Source organism: Diceros bicornis, chromosome 6, assembly GCF_020826845.1.
Source record: "Diceros bicornis minor isolate mBicDic1 chromosome 6, mDicBic1.mat.cur, whole genome shotgun sequence".
Classification (NCBI taxonomy): domain Eukaryota; kingdom Metazoa; phylum Chordata; class Mammalia; order Perissodactyla; family Rhinocerotidae; genus Diceros; species Diceros bicornis.
This window is the reverse complement of record NC_080745.1, coordinates 86,679,489-86,703,169: the sequence shown is the minus strand read 5'-3', so window position 1 is coordinate 86,703,169 and position 23,681 is coordinate 86,679,489. Positions and strand designations below refer to the sequence as shown.

The following is a 23,681-nucleotide window of genomic DNA, read 5'->3' as shown; positions in this document are numbered from 1 at the left end:
GCGCTCTTTGCCGATGCCATGAGAGACCTGTAGCCAAGATTAGTCATGCAACAAGGATTTATTGAGAGTTTTCTTTCTTGTACTCTATTGCTTCTGTGGAAGATGTAAAATTAGCAGATTATAGTGATCACTAGTTTATAAAGAGCTTATAAAGTCTACGTGGGGGGCAATGAAGAGGATGCCCTGTCGTTGTTGCCCATTGGTGAGTGGGTGGACTGAGTTTGGGTGAGTATGTGAGCCTCAGTCCCACACCGAGGGGCTGGACTCATGTGGGATTGATAAGCACTCTGGGTTCTTCAGTAGGAGAACAACATTATAAGTGGGTGTTTCAGGGAGAAAGCTGGTAGCTTCCTATGCGGGGTGGACAGCAAGTCCAGAGGCCAGAAGCAGGGAGACCTGCTGAGTCAGTGTCCCAATAATCTGGTGTGGGGCTCTGAGCAATGGACCAGGACACTGGCAGTGGGGACAGAGGAAGAGATGAATTAAAGAATGCGTGCCACAAGAAGCAACAGGACTTACTGACATGTCAGATATACTAGAAGAAATGGGACAAAGTCTTCATCTGGGAAACTGAAGAATGAGGGACCCCTCCCTGGCATGGTTGAGCAGCAGGCTGAGGCTTGGAGACCAAGAGAATGAGGTCAGCTTTGCCATCCCATCTTCCTAAGCTTCATGAACTCTGGCTGTGCCCTGCAAATTTCCAGGTGAGCAGCCCGAGAGAGGGAATCAGAGGTAGACAAAGGCAGCTCCAGGACCGTGCAGGGGCTGCTACGTGTTGGGAGAATTGGCATCAGTGCAATCAAGTCTTGTTCTATTTGTTCTGCTTGCATTAATTATTTCTCTCCATGGAAAACAAACAAGCAAGCAAGAATAGGGAGAACAGTGATTAGTGGGGTTCATGTCCTGAATCCGGGGACGTGTTGAGAATCATGCTGGAGTAGGACAGTCTCTGATCCTTACCAGACACTGCAGAGTGGGTGTATGTTACTTTATTTACCTAAGAGGTGCCAGGAAAGTAAAATGTTTTCAGAACTTACAGGTTTGGGGCTACCAAGATTCATCCTGCCTGACTTTAACTATTGGGTAAAGGCAGAAGAGCAGGATTTAGTCCTGACAGTCACTAGTTTGCCATGTGTCCTTGGGTGAGTCTGGGCCTCAGTCTTCTCCTCTGGAAAACAGGAGGGAGAAAGTTAGTCTCAAGTTTTAACTGTATGAGAATCACTGTGCCAGCGCTCAACCCCAGCCCCCAGGAGATTCTGTAGGTCTGGGGTGGGGCCTGGGCGTCTGCATGTTTAGCAAGCTCTGGGGTCTCTGATGGAGGTTGTGCAGGGTGCAGTCCTGTCTGAACAGTCTCTGAGGCCCCTTCTGGCCAGGATTCCAGGTGATGCTCTGCCTGTGCTTCATACAGCTAGCTGGAGCTTCTGGGTGTATCGCCTGCTGCTGTGTTGTCACTGAAGCCCTGCGCTGACCCGTTTTGTTGTCTGGAGGGCCTGGCTTCAGACTAAAGAACTCCTTATGAATGAGCCCTGGGGATATGTCATGGAGAGTGGGCAAGGATCCAGAGGGGGTCATGGGCCAGCCTAGCCCAGGCCGGCTTGGAAATTGGTGGGAGGGGAAAGGGGCCCCCTCCTCTCTTACTCTGGAGACCTGTGTTGGCTCTGGGTTCCAGAATGTCCTGGGGGGTTGATAGCCGAGTCCAAGGCCTCCTGGCCCTTGGAGATAGGGCAGGGCCCCGCCTCAGCCTGCAGCCTTCTCCTCTCACTCTGGCCATTCTGCTTGGGCTTGTGGCCCATGTGCCCAGATGACCTGACCTAAAGGATGTCCTGCTTAGGCGGCCTGTGTGGGGACAATGAGAGAAAATATAGTGGCAAATGGGGGAGGCTGCAGGCAGAGGATGGCAGCTATCCTGGCCCAAGCCCTGCTCACCTTGGGCTCAGAAGCGTGACTCAAGGGAAATGGGGAGGCCTTGCCCGGGTGACCAGATTCAGCTCAGTGTCATCCAGGAATGGCAGGGTCCAAAGGAACTGGGAAGGTGATAGCCCAACCCAGGGTTGAGGGTCAGTCTGTCCCTGGGGTAGGCAGAATGGACCCCCCAGAGACGTCCCTACCTGAATCCCAGGGACCTGTGAATAAGTTAGGTGACATGACAAAATGGGCTTTGCAAATGTGAATAAGGCTACCATCTTAAGAGAAGGGGATTGTCCTGGATTATCTGAGTGGGCCCATCTAATCACAGAAGCCCTTAAAAGTAGAGAACTTTCTCTAGCTGGAAGAACGAAAGAGGTGCAGAAGGAGAAGTCAGAGAGATTTAAAGCTACAAGAGGGATTCAGTGTGCCAGTACTGGCTCTGAGATGTAGGGCCCACACGCAGAAACCAGAGAGAGGCCTCTAGGAACTCCCATGGGAAGCATGAGAAGGAATGCAGGCAGTCGTAGGAGTAGAGACTGGCCTTGGCTGCCAGCCAGCCAGTAAACATAGCCTCAATGCTGCCACTGGAGGCACTGAACTCAGCCAAGAGCCTGTGTGAGCCTGGAAGCAGGTTCTTCCCCAGAGGCTCCACTAGAAACACAGCCTGCCCACACCACGATTTCAGCCTGGTGACACCTGCTCAGCCTTCTAAACTGCAGAGTTGCAAGATAAATACGTGTTGTTTAAACCACTACATGTGTGGTAATTTGTTACAGCAGCAGTAGAAAACCAGTGCAGTTCTGTGTTCCCAACGTTCCAGCCTGAAGGACCAACACCAAGTCGTCCAAGGGCAGAAGATACTTTCTCAAAAGGTAGTGAGCTCCGGGCCTGCCTGCCCGGAGGGCGCTCTGGACAGGAGCCTGCTCTTTGGATGAACCAAATGTCCCCCGTGACTCCTGGGATGGCAGCCCTCAGGAAAACTCCACTTTCTCCTCTCTTCCACCAGTCTCATGGTCTCAGATGGGAGTAGGGGTCCTTCAGGCTCACTAGGCCCCGCCCACACGGAAACGTTACTCCTGGAAACCCTGGGGACCTGGGGGCTTAGGAATTCCTCATTCACAGGTCTTCAAATAAGCTCAAGATCAGGTTGAGCGAAAGGTTTGTACGGCCAGTGGGGAACCCGGGTCACGTTTCTCCAACCTGTTAAACGGCTCGAGCTTCCTTCTGGATGGACACTCCTTAGGACACTCCGGGCAAGCAGGCGCCCAGCAGTGCAGTTCACTGGCTGGCGTCGGGGTGCGGGGAAAGGGGGAGGGTCGGAGACAGTTGATGGGATGCAGGGGGCTCCAACACCTGCTTCCAAAGGCCGGCCGCCCCGCGGTTGGCGGGGAAAGGGAGGAAAGAAGGAAGGGCGGGGCCGGGCCCCCTGCGCCCGCCCCGCGCCTCGGCGCGCCCCTACCCTCCCCGGGCCCGGCCCAACCCAGCCCAGCCTCGCGGGCCGGTCACACGCCCCGCCGGCCGGCTGCCTCCCGCGCCCCGTGCGCCGCGCTGCTGTGCCCGGCGCCCCTGCCCCGCGCCGCCGTCCGCGCCCGCCCGGCGCCCCCGGCGACCGTGACCCGGCCCAGGGCGCGGGGCAGAGCAGGCATGGCCCCCCGGGGGGCCGCCGCGCTGGCGCTGGCCCTCGCCCTCCTGGCGGTGGCCCTGGCCGGGGCCGGGGCCCAGGGCGCAGCCCTCGAGGACCGCGACTACTACGTGCAGGAGATCTGGAGCCGGGAGCCCTACTACCCGCGCCCAGAGCCCAAGCCCGAGCCCTTCTCGCCGCCGCTGCCCGCGGGGGACAGGGAGGAGGAGCGGCAGCCCCGCCCGCCTGAGCACAGGCCGCCCAAGAAGGCGACCAAGCCCAAGAAAGCTCCCAAAAAGAAGTTGGCTCCGGAGACATCTCCTCCAGGTAAGTAACTTTCTGCGCTGGGCGGCCCGAGGGGCGCCCGTGGCCGCGCGCCTCTTCCAGCGGTGGCCGCTGGCTCTGAGGGGACAGCTGGCTTCCCTGTCCGTGTGTCTGGGACGAGCGAGCCCGCGAACCTCCCCATCTCTGCACCCCCGCCTGCCTGGAGACCGCTTTGCACATCCCACTGGCCCCTCGGAGATCCCCAGACCTTGAACCTGACCGGCGTTCTCCCTCGGGTAGCGGGAGAGCTGTGCAGCTGGGAAGCTGCCTGGGGACCTGCGTCCCTCATGCCCCAAGTTTGAAATTTACTGGGCAAAGGATCTTTCTGCCGGACACTTCTTCCTTCTCTGCCTACTTTTTCAGTCTTCCTATGGGACGTTTTCTTGAGAGTGAATTTCCGATTTGGCGATGTGAACGGCGGGGCTCTTTTGGCACAGTGGCCTTCTGGGGAAAGCTCAAGAGGGGCCTTTACCCAGTCCGTGTCCCCTCTCGGCTCCCTTCCTCCCGCTTTCTGTGGGTCTCTTGAGTCCTCTGCCCAGTTGAGACACGGTGGCAGAGCCTCTGCCTGGGAGCCTTGGGCTGCGGTAGGATTCCGGTGCCAGTGGAGCGGCGGAGCTGGAGGATGCGGGCAAAGGCCAACGGCGCCGGGCAGCCTGGGGTGCTGCGTCCTCCATCCATCTCTCATACCCTTCTCACACCCATCCCCAGTTTCAGCCAGCTCTGTCTTGAGGAAATGACTTCCAGTCGGTTTCTTACACTCCTTGTGAAGGGGGACTTTCTCGTACTTGTTCCAAATGTTCTTTGCTCAAATTGCGGAGGGCAGTGGTCCTAGCATTCCAAGATTGAGAAATGAGCAGGATTGTGGCCAAAGTCTCTGGCCTTGTAATGGCTTTCCTTGAAAGGAGATACGTGCCGGTGGCACCATTACACACTCCTGGCATGGAAGCAATCGCCTTTGTTTGGTTAAATCGTTCATGCAAGTCTACAGCGAGGCAGTGGGCAAGGGGTGGAGAGGGGGACACAGAACTCTTGAATGTGTGGACCTGTCTCAGCAGCCGCTTTGCACATTCACAGCGGGTGGTCCTGCCATGTTTCAATTTGGGCAGCTCTGTGAATGGCAGGCAGTTCTGCAAGTTGTGTAACCCTGAACAGAACCATCCAGAATTTCCAATATTTTCTGGGGAATAATGGGAATTAAGATTTATAAAAGCCGCAGTGGTTTAGTAACAGGAATAGGAGGGGGAAGAGACACTCATTCGTAGAACTTTGTGACTCTATTAGGAGCTTTATGTACAGCTGTTTCATTTAATTCTTTCAGTGGCTCTGAGGGCTCTAATAATTCTTGTTATTTTCCAGATGAGAAACCTGAGGCTCTGACAGTTTCAGCAACCTGCTCAGTGTCACTCGCTGGCTTGGGAGATTTGAAAGCCCTTCTGTGCTTTTTAAGTCAAGGCCTTTTTTGTTTGGTAGTTTGAATCAAATATGCACATGTTTTTGTTTTTTAGTATCTGCTATGTGTTTAGCGCAGTGCAGGGCCTCGTGGGGTGGGTGGGAAACATGTATGTTAGGTTCTGGTATTTACTGGGGGGACCCTGGGGGGAATGTGGAAGGAGCCCCAGACTGAGAGTCTGGAGACCGCACTTCATACCCAGGTCTGCGGCTCAGCACCCAGCTTCCTGGCCCTCAGCCTTTCCAACTGCAGAAACACTGCCACCTGCTACCTCCCTTCACTTTGTCAGTTGTTCTACAAGCTTTTCCACAGAAGCGTCCAGTGTGTCCACTCATGGCTGTGCCAGTCCTGTGAACTGTTCATTCCTTCCAGAGGTTGTTACCAAGAACCTGCTCAACTCCAGGTGCTGGGTGAGGTCTTCGGGGTAGAGAGAGCAAGACAGCCCCACTGCCGCCTCAAGGAATGCACAGAAGTTGGGAGACGTGGAGAGAGTAATCGCAGGTGTGCTGAGGGCTGGATCTCTGATCCCCAAACTGAAACAGTCCTTGGACATTCCAGAGACTCAGCTTCAGGCCTTCCAGGGGAGCTGCCTCCAGGCCTGCCACATTTCTAATGAATTGTTGGGGCTTTTTAGAGCAGCTTCAACTGCGACAAGCAAAGTGTGACATTCATCACGTGCTTTCAACTCCTGTCTTTTTCTTTGGTGTTTGGCCAGTGGAACCCTCCACCCTGGATCCCAAGTGTGACGGGAGACTCGTTTAAGAATGACCTTGATTAGGGGAGTCAATGATAGTTTTGTGTGATTAAACTGTGTTAAGAGAAAATTATTTTTTCCCACTTTAAGTGGTGGCTTGATATATGTACTGCTCATGATGTCACAGAAGCATTCCTCTCTGTGTTGGACTGTTTCATAAGCAGGTTGTCATAATATCTTAGGAAGGCATTTATAGAGGAAGGAACATCATGCCACGTTTGGAGTATTTAATGTGAACGTCTGGACTTGGCTTCCCTGGGTGGATGGTGCACGAGGTGCGAGTGAGCGGTTAGATTTAGAGATGAATAAGAATGTGAAAGCATATATAACTAATTTAAAAGTCTATCTCTGCTTTGTCTTTGCAGATGATAAAATATTTTCCAGATAGCCTTGTGTAAAGGGTGGGCTCAAGGGAAGACGGAAGGCAAGTGGTCTGTGTGTCAGGCTCCAGCAGGGAGTCTTGTCTTAATTTCATAGGAACGTTTGTTTAAAGAGCCAAGGGCATTGGGATTTGATCTTGGTATGAGTTGGGCTTTGACCCTTGGCTGTTTTTTCGCGCTACCACAGAAACGTGCAATGGGCGTCATGCGCTGACATTTTCCTGGGAGTAGCTTGGACAGCTGAATCCTTTGGTTAATTGAGAGCGTTGCATTTTTCCATGAGTTGCTGACAGATTCTCAGAGAAGTAGAGCCCTGATACACTGAATAGAGTAGAATATAAAAAAAGTTTTTTTAAGTTTTTATTTTGAAATAATTATAAACTCACAGGAAATTGCAAAAATAGTACAGTGAAGTCCTATGTACCCTTCACCCAGCTTCCTCCAATGATAACATCTTTTAGTACATCATTATTTAACTATAGTACAGGATTTCTCAACCTTGGCAGTATTGACTTTTGGGGCCAACAGTGTACGTGTGTGTGAGGGGCCGTCCTGTGTGTTGTAGGGTGCTTAGCCACATCCCTAGCCTTGACCTACCAGATACCAGTAGCATCCTCCTTCCAACTGAGACAACCAAAAATGTCTAGACATTGCCAAATGTTCCCAGTGGGTTGAGAATCACTGCTATATACAATATCAAAGCCAGGAAATTGAAATTGCTACAAAACTATTAACTAGATTACATACCTCATATTTCACTAGTTTTTACACAACTCGTGTGTGTGTGTGTGTGTGTGTGAGTGTAGTTCTCTGCAATTTTATTACATGTACAGATTTGTGGAACCACCACCACCATCAGATACAGAACTGTGGAATCCTTTCCTGAGATTGAGTAGGACTCCATATCATACAGTTTCTGAGGTCCTCATTGTGAACATCAGTTAATCCCAGAATTTTAGAATTTGAAGGAAACTAAGTGGCCATTGCATGCCAATTCTTGGTCACTGCAGAATTCCAACAGTGGACTGCCCATCTCTGCTCTCACACTTCCACTGATGGGCTCTCACCTCCTCCCAACACTGCCCATTCATTGGATGGACAGTACTGATGGCTAGAATGTTGTTCCTCATAGGGACCGGTCAACCTGCTTCTCTCTAATTCCATGTATTCAGCTGCCTCAGCCGAATTCAGTGGTTTCTAGATCCCTGCAGTTGGAATGCTTTGGGATCCAGAGAGTGAGTCTCAGGTCCCCACTTTTCGTTATCCCAGGGTGATGAGTAAGACAAGGGACCACATTTTGGGCATGGCAGTGGATTTGGGGTGCACTTACTTTGCATGTCATCTCCAAATGGATGACCTTGGTTTGCAGCCATACTCTTTTTAGAGACTAAGATGGAACAGAGAAGTAAACCATTGTTGTGTAACTCACTTACCTTTTCCCTCCCAAGTGGCAGGAAGAAACAAACAAGTTAATAAACAAGACTCTAAATAAGTGATTTAAGATTTTTCTTTCTTCCCTCTCCATTGTACCTTGGTTAGAAATAGGGTAAGTCACATCGCCTTTAACTTTTGGGTCCTGATTTGTTTGTTGCTTTCTTCAAGGAGTGGCGAGAATGTGCCACTGTTTGAATATGCGCACGCCCACATCATGTCCATGGTCCAGGTCCCCAGTCCCGAACCCGTGGAATTTGCAGAGTGGGCAGCAAGCCACGTTTGTTTGTGTGTCTGTGCCCAGAATCTGCGAGTTTGCATTTTGTACTGTGTTGTGCTCCAGCCGAGGTGGGGTGGGGGTGGGAGTAACTAAAGAGTTGTTATTTGAGCATATTTGGTTGTAAACAAAGCCCTTTCTGTTGTGCGCCCTGCAAGCCAGTTGCTGGAAAGAGCTTCACTTGTAAGCTTTGCTTCATCTCTCTTCAGGGTGTCTGGCTGTGTTTGGCCTTTGGGTGCAAACGTCTTCTCTTGGGCAAAGCTGGGGTGTGAAGATTGGGAGGATGTGTTTGTAAATATGTCAATGTGTATTTTAAAAGCAATCCCAATGCTCTCAGCTAAACAAATAACAAGAAATCTTTATATCACGATATCATATGCTCACTTGAAGACTTAAATCCAAAGTGTTTTGTCCAGATAAACTCCCTACAAAATTCCTAGGAAAAGGACGTTTTATGAAAAAGGTCATTTCATGTACATCAGCAAGCAGCTTTCTAAGACACCACCTCTCTTTCCAAAATGCTTTCCAAAGTCAACTATTCATGCTGGCAAATCCCCCTGCCTGTGCCCATGGTTCCAGAAACCAAAGTTTGTGCCTGGATAATGAAGGGGGGACACTCCCATGTTTGGGGAAGCGGGATTGGATGCTGTGGTTCTTAAGAATAGCCATCGTGTTTCCATGTGCCTCAAGCATCCATGGCTGCCAGCTCTCACATGATTGATGCCTTCAGTGCTGGGACAACGGCTGCCTGGGCCCTGATCCCAGGAGTTTTGAGGTGGGGGTCTCCGATGGATGTCCCTGGGGGGCCAGGGAGACTGAGCTCTCAGGCTTGGCGTCTCCAGCAATGGCGCTGCCCTCTGTGGCCTTCTCAGGTCCCTGCCACCATAGCTGCTGCTCTGGGATCATGAAGCCCGTGAAATTGGGGTGTCTTTGGATGGCCACAGGGAAGGGCTGGTGTCGATAATTGGCTGGCAGCCAGTTGGCTACTTATCCAGGCATCATAGGATGGTTAGAGTGGCACAAAAACCTTCAAATGTTAATTTAAGACTCTAATGTCACAGATTTTTGTGGTATACTCGATCTGTGCAAGGCACGTGTAGGTGTTTGGCAAAGTTTGCTCAGGACTCAGAGCTGGGATCAGAATTTGGTGCCGCCTCTCATGGGCAGATGTGACTTCTCCAAGCCTTGGACTCCTCACTGTGACACCGGAATAATAATAAGCCATGCTTCCCGAGGTGGTGTGAGGGTAGGTAGGTCAACACATGGCCTCCCAGCCTTCAGAGGGACAGTGCAGAGGCACCTTCTGCCCGGTTCCCCAGGGTCCCCAGGAGGCTGAGTCCCAGTGGGTCCTGCTTGACAGTGCGATCTGGGTGATTGGCATTTCCTTCTCCACGTCTCTCTCCCTCACATCTTCACCTGTGCTTCGTGAAGTCTCCTCCCAGAGACACTCCTGCACCGGGCCTTGTCTCAGGCTGTTTCCAGGGGGAACCCCAACTGAGACAGGCACGTACCCACGGTGCCCTGCACAGCCTCTGCTGCTATTCTGGGGTGGCTCTCTCCTTAAAGAGCTCCTTATTTGGTGGTAAGTCAGGAAGGTGGCTATTGCTGCATGGAGGCTGGGAGTGGCTGTCTCTCAGGCCCCAGGGGGCCTGATGGAGACCAAGTCGTCTGCACAAAAGGCTGGCCCAGAGGAGGGCATAGGCTGACCAGAGAAGACACAGCGGAGAAGGGGGAGGGGAGGGCTTCTGATTGGTTGGTTGATTGATTGACTTGGTCTAGCCCTGGTAGAAAGTACTCAAGAAATTGCACTGGTGCCTCCATCTCCACCCCAGACTGTCCAGGTCCCCCACTGATGGACGCAGGCACCTCATTCAACCACTCAGCCTGCCTTTCAGGATTCACTTGATCCCTGGGACACCTGTTTCTACCAGGAGCTTGGCTGTCCGGGAATAGGATAAGGGCACAGGCTCTTCCCTCCCCAGGCCGTGGCCCTCTTCCTGCTAACATCCCTGGAGCATGCGTTTGGAGCCGCTTTTGTTGAGGATTTTCATGTCATCTGCGGAGTCCCTCTGGCGCTCCTGTGTGAGGGGTCTCTGCAGATGTGCGTGAGTTGTCGTGTTTTAGAAGCTGCAATTACTGTCTGTCCCGATGCCATGAGGCCGCATATCTGGGAGGCCCGGAGAACACCCTATGGATTTGGGGGAGACCATCCTCCTCATGTGGGTTCCTTAACAAGAGGCAAGCGAGGAGCTTACAGCCCTGGGCTGAGTCCTTCACAAGAGGCAGTGCAGATGGTTGGGCTGGAATTTCCTGGGGAAAATGTAAATATGCAGCAAAGAATTCTTCCATTTCTGGGGGGTTGCTACTGTGAGCTCCTTGTACAGAGAGGGGAGAAAATAGTTTCCTATCAGCCAAGAAGCATTATATTTATCACCATAGACCAGACTAGAACATGTGGCCCACACTGGCAATTCAGTCTGCTACTTTTAAGGAATTCGGTCTTGTCACGAAGCCCAGATGGAGATGTTGATTTGATTCTGGCTCCTTCTCTGTACACCATTTCCACTCTACTCTCTTCTTTCATTGTACAGACCATCTGTTGCCTTCTTGCTGTGAGAGAGGAGGGGACTGGGAAGGGCCCTTCCTGCTCTGCCTCCTCCTGGCTCTGTCCCTCTGAGCCTCAGTGTCCCCATCTGTAAAATAATGTTCATAGTAAGCTTCCTGCCCTCGATGGGTGCTTGGCCAAGATGGAATGTTATAGTCTACGTGGAAATGCCTTGTAAATTGTGAATCACGCTCCACATGTTGGCTGTTATGCTTCCAGCAACTGGAATGGTGCATTGTGATGTGTGGGGGCTCAGTAATAATATTAATGATGAAAAGATGGAAGCTGTGTTTCATTCAGTGGTTCCTGAGGTCAGGCCCTGCCCCAGGCACCTGACATGTATTATATATTGTTTGTTTCCCCCGCTAACTTCCACGGAGGCAGGTACCAAGTCTCCTCGTGGTCCTGCTGAGGGGACGGAGCATGGGGACATGAAGCGGGTTGCGTGAGGACACATGGTGGTCAGTGGGGTGGCAGAACCTGGAACCAGCTCCGTAGGCCTGTGCATAACCAGGAACTACCGTGTCTTCCCCAGAGAAGGTGGCAGGGCCCTGCCTGTTGTCTCCGCTCCTTTGTTACTCCCTTCAGAGATTCTGTTCTGCACGTGTTGGTCCCCCTGGGGAATCAAACTCTTAGGGGTGGTAACACATCTGCCCCTCATCTGGGCCTTTACTGGATTCCCAGAGCTGAGCAGGGACATTTGTGTCAAGGACATGGATCCGGCACATGGGAGGTGAGGGTGAGGGTGTCCGCGGGCCGTGGTCTTGGACTCTTACTCCTTGTTGTCGATGGAGGCTCCAGAGATGTTGTCCCGGCAGAGAGAAGGCTTGAAATGAATGGCCGACTTCCGGGGAGGGTTGGAAAGGAACATTCTTTCCCAGAACTTTGGCTTTTTCCTCCATATTTTGTAAAACATTTCTTCCCTTAATATCTTATCTTTCTGCCAAATCAGACTCTGCATTCTCAAAAGTTATGGTACCAATTTTTTGAACAATCAGGGTCTTCACAGACCCTCAGTCAGGCTCTTTCAGAAGAGGCCGGCCATGACATTCCTACCCACAGAAATGGGACAGATGCCAAGGTGACATCAGGCTGATGTCAGACACACCCTGGTCCTCGGGGTCAACCTTCCTTCTCTAACTTTTCCGAACATTTTGGTTCATTGACTTCCTTGACCTGAGGGGGACACTTAATTTTGTGACTTTTCAGCTCACATGAAAAATGAAAGATACTCTCAGTGGGCATCACCCAAGAATATGATGGAGAGAGGATGGCCCTTGGCTGGGCCCAGTGCACCCTGTGAATTTTTTGAAGATTTAAAGTTTTCTTGATAAACAGCCTTTTTTTTTCTTTTGGTGATTGTAAAACATTCTGAAATGATTTCATTAATTGGCACTATCCACTAGATGTTTCTGGTATTTCAACTTGCTTTATAAAGTTCAAACTAAGTATCTTTCTCCACAGACCTGCCCCTCCTCTTGTTTTTGTCTGTTTGGTCATTCATTCACTCATTCATTCATCACAGCCTATTGTGTACCAGACTCTGGAAGTAGAGTGGTGAGCATAACCAGTCGTAGTTCCTGCCCCCATGAACAGACCAACACGTGTTACACATGTGTCATGATGCTACACAGACAGGTGTGTGGAGCTGTAGTCGAGGCTGCTGGAGCCCCCTCCTCAGGTCCTCTTTTCTCGTAGGTACACCCATTCTCAGCTGCTGGTGTTGGCTGTGACAGCTCACAGCTGCCCCCTTCTCTGGAGCATTGCCCTCGGAAGGCTGCATCTCCCATTCCCCAGTTGATCAGTCTGTAGCCAGAGGCTAACCCGCTGTAGAAAAGGTGGCCCCTTGTCTCAAGGTGCGGACAACGTTGTGTGCAATTCCTACTCCAGTGCTCCTCATGGGATCAGGCTGAGTCAGACTCTGACTGAGAACACAGCCTAGCTTAGCTCCTTCCTCTGGCTGTCCTGCTTCCTCCCTCCCTTTCTCCTTAGTGCCCTCTCTCACTACATTGTGTGCACTGAACCCCTGCATCAGGCTCTGCATAGAGGCAACTTGCCCAAAGGCAGGCAATATCAAAACCCATCAAAGGAGGCATTGATTTAGGTGAGGAATTCAGGAAAGCCATCTCAAGGAGGGGATGGCAGAGCTGCGATTTGTAGGATCAGTAGGAGTTAATTACATGGAGAGTGAATGGAAAGGTGCTCCGGGAGGAGGAACAGCATGTGCCAAGTTCTAGTGGGGAGGAAACGTGAACTGAAAGCTGAAAGGAGGCCAGTGTTTCTAGAGCAGAGGGAGAGGGAGCACAGTGTGAGAGGGAGCTGCAAGAGTTAATGGGGCCCCAGCAGGCAGGCATCCTAGGCTCTGATAAGGAATCTCTCTAATTGGTGGGAGCATCATCACCCCCAGGTGATGATGCCAGGGCGTTGAAGATAGTTAGGAGGGAGGAGCCCAGCCTGGTGGGAAGTCTAGCTCTGAGGTCAGGAGTCCAGAGTTCCAGCTCTATCTTATCGATGAGACATGGTTTAACTCTGTGGGCCCTAGTGAGGGTCAAAGGTATCATCATAGGGCGCTTTGCAGTCTTAGAAGAGTAACGACCTGCAAGTGGACATTGTTTTATTAGGGGTGTTTATTTCCCTGGGTGTTCACAGTAACACGCTTCCTTCCCTTTAGCCACGAGCACCTGAGAGTCCAAGGAGCCATCACTGGGGACAGGGGAGGCAGAGAGTGGAGATGGCTGCCTTGCAGGAGAAGATGGTTGAGTTCTTGCCGTCCTGGGGTGACTCTGACATATGTGGAAGTAAAGGCATTTCTCTCTCTTTTTAGGTAAAAATAGCAACAGAAAAGGCATGAGAACCAGGAGCTCTGAGAAGGCTGCCAGTGATGATCACAGCATCCCCGTGGCCCGTGACGATGTCAGAGAGGGTGAGTGAGGCCCTGCAGAGAGCCTCCTGCCCCAGGTCTGTCCCTGGTCCAGGAGGACATAGGGCCCTGGTGCAGCAGCTAGCTGCAGGGTCCCCAGCTTGGGGCTTCTGGGCCTGCTGCCTCTTCTGAACCATCTGTGCATGGGTGGAGCCGTTCACGGCTGCTCTCTCTTCTGCAGTGCAAGTAACTCACAGCCACACGTTCCTGACTGGTTCGGCTAAAGTCATTTCTGAATTCCCTGGAGCCCTTGGTTGCCTTCCCTGCCCTTCCCCCCTCCTCCCCGAAGACAACATCATTTCTTTTCTTATGAGGCCTCATAGCTGCCCACAGCCTTGGGTTTGCATTTTTTAGCTCCCAACCAAACCCAGGGACCTCTGGGGTCAGAGATCAAGTCTTCTACTTCCAAAGCATGTAAAGCTAGACCTGGTTTCTTACTGTCGTGTAAGAACAGTGGTCCTTCAATTTCTTACCTTAGGATGGTTGAAGCCATTCGTTCCAGACTCATGGGCAGACTCTGGCCCACTAGCTATACTATTGCTATTATTGACTATTACCATTACTATTATAGTATCTCTCTTACTCTGAACTATGGTATTCAGGATCACATTTCTGCTAGCATTAGTAATAGTAACCATTTATTAAGCACTGAAGCTCTCAGTAGTTGCCATCCACTGGACTTTATATTTGACATCTCCCGATGCCCCTCTGAGTATTGTGGATGTTATTATGTTTATTATTACAGATAAGGAAAATGAGACTTGGTATTATGGGTCATTTGCCCATGGTTATGCAGCTTGTAAGTGGCAAAACAGGGATTTTAACCCAAGATTTTCTGGTCTAGACTTTCTGCTCAGCAGTAGAACTGCTTAAAATAAACAGAGTGTTTCACAAATGTGCATTTACAGAGGCAGGATCCGTTTTCAGCTGCCACATGAGTCCATAAACCGTGTAACCGAGTTGATTGTCACAAAGGGCATTGCATGTCCCCTTAGGCATGGTGTAATGATTTAGGGCTGTGTTTCTAATCAAGAACTCGCCATCAAAGAAATCGTAAATATGACTAACAGTGCATCCTAAAATAAAACCAGCAGTTCAACAACAATGACCGTCTGCAATCACTTAACAGAGGAGAATTGCGTTCCGTTTTCCCTGTACCGTAATTTCACTGTCCTGGCCCCATTGCCGTCGGGAGGACCCAGCATATCAGGATGGCGTGTTGAGGACACAGTGTGATGCTGGGGCTGTGTTTCTGCCGGTTCCCCCGATAGTGTGGTCCTTTGGAGTTTCAGCTAAACGGGTGGTCATGACCCTCCACACCATGGGTGGGCCTTGCTCATGACGTTTTGTCCCCTTGCCCCAGCAGGCTGATAAGACCCCAGCTGTTCCCTCAGAATCACAAATGCCGTAGGGCTAAAGCGGCTTCAGGTGCTGGCCACACCTCGCTGGGTTCTTGCTGCCATCAGATCCGGGCCTGGGAGTTCTTCACTTCTTGTTCATTTTCAAGTGCTTTTAAACATGTTTAAAAAAATATTTTGTCCAGAGTTTTTTAGTAGCTTCAGCACAAGGGTTGGTTTGAATTGTTTTCCTTCTTCATTACCAGAATTGGAAGTTTTAAAAATTTTGGGAGGCATTTTCAGAAAGATTTTTCAAGCCCCGTTTCTCTACACACGCGTGTACGTGCGTGTACACACACGCACAGTGAAGTCTGAACTTGCCTCCTTTCTGCCGCAAGCACACTCCCCCACCCCTACGCTGGCCCATTCAGGGTCGTTCCCCTGACCTTGGCCTCAGGGCTCTGTCTGAACAGGTTGGGATCGCTGGCCTCAAAGACAGCCATTAGGGCTCAGATTCCTTGAGTGTTCTAGAAGTGATTCTCATCTGTGTGAAACTTCTTTACGTTGCTCTTCTGTTAAAACAAAATTGAAGAATTGAGGACAACCTTGGAGGGCAGAGAAGCTGTGGAGGCCCCTGATGTGCAAATACGTGAGGGAGAGATGACGATGAGGGAGGTGGTGTCCCTGGAGGCGGGTGGCATCGCAGTTAGGAACACAGGCCTGTGGGTGGTGCTGGGCAGAACAGGGCCTCAGATGTGCAGCTGGGTCTTCTCAGGACCCTGCATCCATCCTCCTCTCAGCATCTCCTCGGGTCGCACTAAGGGGCCTTGCTGAAGATGTGGCAGAATGGAGTCGGGGTGACAGGTGGAACAGATGTCACCTGCATCGTGTGCAAAGTGGGCGGGGGAGCACATGTTACCTGCTTCATTTTCAAGGTGGTGGGTGGTACAGATATTAACCACATCCAGGTATGTGAGTGGGTGGCACCAAAGGGTTTGTGTCAGCTGTGGACTTCACCCCTGGGGAACTTGCACTTTGAGAGAGAGAATATGTCTGTGGCTGTCACTATGACTGTGGAGTAGTGTCAGCTGTGGCAAGTTTCCAAACTTCATTTTGGGTATTGTTCTATAATAGTGTCTGCAGTTGGTTGAGTTATTAGTCTAGTTCTTCGTCTCTCCTACGTCCACCCCTTTGCCGTGTGACTTTTCAGTTCCCATCACAAAAGGTGAAAGCCACTTGACTTTGGGCTGGTCCTTGTTCCTTGTTGAGGCCAATAGAATAAGACAGAGTGACAAGGTGCCAAGTCTGAGCTGAGGGCTTAAGAGGCTTTGCTTGTTTCTATTTGCTTCTTGCACCTCTGGCATCTCCACAAGAAGAATGTACAAGCCTAGGCCACTGCTCCAAGGGGGTTGAGAGATGAGTGGAGCAGATATGGGCCCAACCTGCAGCCTGGAACCTCCAGCAGAGCCCAGCTGATCTGTAGACACCTAAGAAATAAATGCTTATTGTGTGCCACTAAGAATTTGTGATTGTTTGTTACACAGCAATAGCTGACTAATACAATGAAGATAAGGAAGATCCTCATTTTTTTAAAAGATTACATAGCATTCCATTGAAGGGATGTTCCATAATTTATTTAACCACCTAATGATGGACATTTAATTGCTTCCAATATTTTGTTACTATAAATAGTGTTGCAGTGAAATTACATATGCCCATGTCATTTACCACACATTGGTTACAGAGTAATTCCCTACTTAGTGTTCAGAGCCCACCAAGATTTGACTCATTCTGGCCTCTGCCTCCCTTTTTTTCAGTCAGATGGGAGCTTGTTCCCACACATGTGTTGTGCTGAAAGTCTGCCTCACATGTTTCCTCTGTAGGGAAACGGACAAGCATCTAAGTGGGTGATCAAGAGGACAGCTTTGCGGTCAGGCTCTGCTCTCAGTGGCTGTGAGACTCTGGGCAAATTACTAACTTCTCTATGACTCAGTTTCCTCCTCTGTGCCATGGGGATGCTATCTCCTGTATAGGGTTATTGTGATGATGAGACAGTGTCTGCAGAGTAGCACACACGGCACACAGTAAGCTCTCAGCAGGCATTAGCTATGATTTTTACTTGCTATCTTGGGATTTTTTTGTGCCTTAGTTACAGGAGTTGGCAGACATTTTCAAAGGATCAGATCGTAAATATTATAAGCTTTATTAGCCAAGAACAAAATCAAGGACATTATGTAGGTACTTACATAACCATTTAAAATGTAACCATTACAAAAATATAAAAACCCTTCTTATCTCATGGGCCATACAAACACAGGAGGTGGGCTGGATTTGGCCCTCACATGAGCTGTAGCTTACCAACTCCTGCCTTAGATCTTCACGGTTCTGCAAATGCGGCCTCCAGGAAGCCTGCCTGGATCACCTCTCTTTCACTTTCCTGTCCTGGTCCCCTCCTCTCTCACATCATAGTGATTCCTATGCATGGCTCTTCTGTTCTGGGAGGCTATGAATGCTTAAGAGCAGGATCACTATCTGATTCATCTCAGGATATTCCCAGTATTGGTGGCAGCACTTGACAAAAATGCCAAATTCTTTAATTGAGCACCTGCCTGTGCCAGAACGAGTGTTCTGGGGGTGCAGAACAGGTGTCTGTGTGCGTTCAAGTGTGTTCTCCATAACCCAGAACAGCAGGGCTGGCCCTCCACAGGCAGTGGTCTTTGGCTTCGGTTCTTCTAGCAAGATCTGAAGGAAAGAAACGTGATCTCTCGCCGACATGGGAGTAAGGTGGTTTCCCCAAGTGATGCACTCTGGTGAACGGGCGCTCCTGGTGCGTCCCCCTCCTGCCTGGGCTGGATCAGATTTGAGATCTGAGACCTCCCCCAGGTACCATTGCTTGGGGCCTGACCCACCTAACGTGTGTGTGTTTTAAACCCGAGGGTTTTTCACTGTATCATAGACAGTTTGGTTTTCACCCAGCCCTTGTTGTGAGTCTCTCCCCATTGTGGGGCGGCCAGATGGTGCTCTGGGGCTCCTCTCTGGTCTTCCCCCAGACTTCAGGAGCAGCTGCTGAGGGCTGTGGAGTAAACCCCAGATGCCAAGCCTGGAGGAGGAGTGGCTGACACGGTCTCGGCTGCCCTGGCAGACGCTGTGATAAATGGTCACATCTGTACTTTAGACTTCTCTGGAAGCGAGAGGGGAGGCGAGGGGCCAGAACTGGGGAAGAGCCGCACCTTCTTCGACAACCTTTGGTAAGGAGGCCTGAGAAATGTGGGTGCTGGGAGACCAAGGGCTCCCCACTCCTTGCTATTTTCTCCACTTTTGACTCCATCTTAAATGTGCCTAAAAAAGTTATTCTTCAGTCTCTAAAATGAAACAGGTGCCTTTTAAGGCTTTCTAGCCTTCCTTTACAGTTTGGAGAGATTTATTTTGTTCCTCCAATGGTTTTGTGGCAGGGTCTTCACTGGGTTCGACTAGGGGTGGTGGGCTGGCTGCTGCCTGCAGTAGACTGTAGACTGAGTGTGTCTATTAATACCCCGTGGGCTGTGTGGCCAGCCTGGGGCCGCGGGTTTCAACAGCCTTGGTCTGAAGCCAGAGCCACAGTGGACTTGCCGGCAGAGAAATAAATACCTCCCAGACAAGGGGTTGGGGGACAGAGCTCTGATGTGCTCGGTGGCACCCGGGGGTGGCAATAAAAGGCTCCGTTCATTTCTGTCACCCAGTGACCCCGAGTGTGGTTCTGGGCTGACCAAGGTCACACTAGTCCACTTGCGGAGGAGGTGTTCCAGTGCTGCTCCTTTGAGTCCACGCGACAAAGGCCAGGCCAGCACGCGTGCTTCTCGGCGCTCTTGGGGTTTTGTTCTTGTGACTCTACGTGTCTTCTTTCCATCTCCTCAACACTTCTGTGACAAGATCCTCTTTATTCTACACTGCTGGGTCTGGGCAGATTTAGTAGAAAACCCAATGCTCCATGTCATACCCTAAATCTTAAAAAAAAAAATAGAAATTTAGCCTACTTGAAATAGAAGTTGTTCTAAATTAGATTTCTTTCCTGGCTTATTAAACATTTTGACTATAAAAGTAGTGAATGCAGGGGCCAGCCCGGTGGTGTAGTGGTTAAGTTTGTGTGCTCCGCTTCAGCGGCCTGGGGTTCACAGGTTCAGATCCCGGGCATGGACATACGCACCCCTTATCAAGCCATGCTGTGGCAGGTGTCCCACATATAAAGTAGAGGAAGATGGGCACGGATGTTAGCCCAGGGCCAATCTTCCTCAGCAAAAAGAGGAGGATTGGAAACAGATGTTAGCTCAGGCCTAACCTTCCTCACCAAAAAAAGGTAGTGAATGCATCTTGTTGAAAATTTGGAAGATATAGAAAAACAGAAAGAAGAGAATAAACTTAATCCACAGTCTTACCTTCCAGACAAAACTCTAGGCAACACTTTGGAGTCTATCTCTTCAATCTTTTCTCTCCGTGTGTGTGTGTGTGTGTACAAGAACAAAATTACAGGTATATGTGTAGATCACACACACACTTTTTGCAAAATTGAACTAGTCCTATTTTGTAAACTTTTATTCTTATTTAATATGCTATTGTTAATTTCTCACTTCATCAACTGTTGTTTCACAACATTCTGTAAAATTGTTTCCCAGTTTATGATGGAGTCATAACTAACATTGTATTTTTTAATATTCACATTGTTTCCAGTTCTTCCCTGGTTGTGAGCAGTTCTGCACTGCATCCTTGTATCTATATCTTTGCTCACCTACTCCTGAGCTTATGTTTCCTAGAGGAGGTACTACACCAAGGATCATCACGGCCCTCTAGAAAGGTTTATACCAACTTGCACTTTTATCAGCTTTGATAGCCTTTCATCCATTTTCTATTAGGATGTGTATATATGTATGTGTTGATTTATCAGAGCTCTTTATATATGAAGGACAAGGGGCCTTTTATTTATACATTGCAGTATAGTGTAGTTAAGAGCCAAACTGAGTGGAGCTCAAAGCCCAGTCCACTGCTTGCAAGTCATGTGACCTTGGGCATGTTGTTTAACCTCTTTGTGCCTCAGTTTTCTCGAAAATAAACTGGGGATAATAATGAACATACTTGTAGGATTGGGATGAGTATTAAATAAGATAACTTGAACAGGACACTTACAGCGGTGGCTGACACATAGTAAATGATTGGTAAGGGTTGGCTGTACCTTATTAGGTCCCATCCAATGAGCTTCCTAACAGTCATTCCCTTGGATGCTTTCCATGTTTCCTAAAGGTCTGGAACAGAGAACGATGTCTTTCTTGAAAGTCTGAAAGAACTAGACTGTAAATTCATTTGAGCTGGGCACTTTCCATAGAAGAAATTCTTTGATACTTCTTTACTTTCTTTCATGATTATTGATCTATCAGGTTTTCTAGTCTTTTGAGTTAATTTTGATAAATTTTATTTTTTAAGACATCATTAGCCCATTGATAAATTTTATTTTTGCTATTTATTTATTTAAGAGCAGTTTTAGATTTAGAAAAATGAGAGGAAAGTGCAGAGTTTCCATATATCTCCCCTCCTCCTCTAAATTCCTGTTAATGACATCTTGCATTGGTGTGGTCTGTTTGTTACAACTGATAAGAATATTGATACATTCTTATTAACTAAAGTTCATAGTTTACATTAGTGTTCACTCTTTTTGTTGTACATTCTATGGGTTTTGACAAATGTGTAATGGCATGTATCTACCATTACAGTATCAGACAGAATAGTTTCACTGCCCTAAAAATCCTCTGTGCTCTGCCTATTCATTCTTCCCTCCCTCCCCCGAACCTCTGGCAACCACTGATCTTTTTACTGTCTCCAGAGTTTTGCCTTTTCCAATATGTCATATAGTTGGGATCATACAGTAGGTACCATTTTCAGATTGGTTGCTTTCACCTAGTAATATGCATTTAAGGTTCCTCCACGTCTTTCATTGCTTGATAGCTCATTTCTTTATATCACTGAGTAATATTCCATTGTATGGCTGTACCACATACATTTATTTATCCATCATGTGTTGAAGGACATCTTGGTTGCTTCCATGTTTTGACAATTAAGAATAAAGCTACTGTAAATATTCATGTGCAGGTTTTCATGTGGACAAAAGTTTTCAATTCATTTGGGTGAATACCAAAGAGCGTGATTGCTGGATCATATGATAAGAGTATGTTTAGATTTATAAGGAGTTTTGTCTCTTTTATAGCACCCCTACCAAAAAAAATTGGTATTACTCCTCTCTGTTTTCTACTTGGTTTTTTGTCCTTTCGATATGCATTCTGAGAGCTTTACAGATTTGTTACTATATCATTGATGTGATTTTCTGCAGTAATATTTCTGCTCATATTGCTTCGTGTAGGATATTTCTTATTTGTATTGTGAAGTAAAATGTACATGTAGAAAAAGTACATAAAATATATATGTTCAGTTAACAAATATTTATAAAGGCAAATCCTGTGTAACCATCACCTAGGTCAAGAAATAGAGCATTGTCGGTCTCTCCCATCATATCTTTATCCTGTCAATGCTAGAGGTAACCTCTATCCCAACTTCGTTAATAACATTTCTTTATAATTTTACCACTTATATTTATAGGGCTGTTTGAAATTTGGCCTGTTTTTGAAATTTATATGGGTGAGTACTCTGTGTGTCTAGTCACGCCTTGTATCTTTCTATTGCTGTTTTACACTATACTTCTTTAGTTGATTCATTTTCATTACTATGTAGGATTCCATCATAGAATGCGCAGCAATTTCTGTGTCCATTTTAATGTTGATGGACGTTTGGCTTGTTTCCAGTTTCTGTCTTGTATGAAATGTGCCGCCATGAGAATTCTTGTACGCATATCTTGGTGCCTATGGGCATGAGTTTCTCTAGGTATATATATGCTTAGGCACGCAACGGCTGGGTTCAGTGTTCAACTTGACTGCTGAACGAATGCTTAATTGTTTTCCTTTGTTGGCCCTGCCATTCTCTCTTCCCATCAACACTGTGTGGGGCTTTGTGGCTCCACATCCTGAACAACTGTCGTATGATCAGACTTGAATATTTTGCCAATCCAGTGGGTGTATATTTGGTAACTCATTGTGATATAATTTGCATTTCCTAATTATTAATGATGTTGAGCATCTTTTTGTATACTTATTTGCCATTTGAATATCTTTTTTTTGGTGAAATTTCTGTTTAATTTTTTTTCCTTACAGATTTAGTCATTCTGAGTATTAATTTTGGCTTTATAATGTTGGTAGGAAATACAGCCTCTGCTTCTGTGGCTTACTTTTCATTCTTGTGGGTTATTTTAATGAACAAAAGTTCTTAACTATAATGTAGTCAAATATATCAATCATTTTCTTTATGGTGGTTACTATTTGTGACTTGTTTAAAAAAATTCCTCTTACTCCAAAGTCATAAAGATATCTTATGCTATCTTCTAAAGTTTTCTTTTTCCTTTTTTATTTTTCACACTTTGGTCTTCAAACACTTGAAATGGATTTTGTTTGTTTATCTATTTATGATATGAGACTAGAGTTCAATTTTATTTTTTTCCTTGTAATACCCAAAAGGAATGATAATTGTTTCCCTACTGTTTTACAGTGCTAACTCTATCTGTTGGATATCAAGAGTCCAAAAATGCATGGCTTTGTTTTCAGACTCGTTCTTCTTTATCATTAATTCATTTATCTACCCATACAAAAAATACTGCCTCTCTTAAGTACTATAGCTTTATAACAAATCTTGATAACTGGCAGAGCAAGACCTTGTTCTTGACTTGTTCACACATGTGTATGCATGTGCATGTGCAGACACACACATATATTTACACCACCTAGTCAGGTTCTTCAAAAACCCTTGAATTTTCATTAGAGTTGCATTGATTTCATAAATCAATGTGGGGAGAATTAACATATTTGCACATTGAGTCTTCTAATCCATGAACATGGTATATCTCCCCACTTGTTAGCTCTTCGTAAAATATCTCTCAATAAATGGGTCTTGCGTATCTTTTAATAGATTTATTCTTAGATAATTGCTGTTCTGTGATGTTTCTAATTTCTGTTTTCTAAATCTCTATTGCTGGTATGCAGGAATACAGTTAAACTTTGTATGTTGATTTTATATCCAGGAACCTTGCTAAACTCTTATTAATGATAATTATTTATACATTAACTTGGATTGGGGCATAAAATCGTAACATATGCTAAATAATGACAATTCTGTTTTTTCCTTTCCATTTTTTATACCTCTTATTCCTCTTATTTGTTTTTCTTTATTGCATTGCCAAAGATCGTAGTTCAAAAATAGTAGATCTTTCCTTGTATGTTTTAATTCTGCCTTTGGATTTTTAAATATTTTTCTATCATATATATATGATATTTACTTCAGCATATCTTTTTTTATGGCAGGTAGAGGCCTTATCTCGTACACCATGCTTAGGATGAACAATATCTGGGAAAAATATATTTTTCCTGGCTATTCTATCAAATTGCTTTTAAAGGTACATTATTTCTCTGAGTATTTTGGATGATGTACCTCTTTTCATGTTCTTTTTGTGGAATTTTCATCCCTCACAGACTCTACATTAGTGTTTGTTCTTTACTCATCTTTGAATGAGGCAACATCCAGTCAGATTTTCTCTGTTGGGGGGCAGTCA

General features: G+C 47.6%; 1 protein-coding gene across 1 annotated transcript in view; it reads left to right on the top strand.

The window, feature by feature from the left end:
• Positions 1–3,497: 3,497 nt before the first annotated feature.
• The window catches only part of CPXM2 (carboxypeptidase X, M14 family member 2), a 129,727-nt gene continuing 109,543 nt past the window's right edge, over positions 3,498–23,681 (top strand). The window contains exons 1-2 of the mRNA XM_058544208.1: positions 3,498–3,856; positions 13,575–13,673. Of these exons, the coding sequence (XP_058400191.1) occupies positions 3,553–3,856; positions 13,575–13,673 (403 nt within the window). The 5' untranslated portion in view covers positions 3,498–3,552. The remainder of the gene's footprint in view (positions 3,857–13,574; positions 13,674–23,681) is intronic.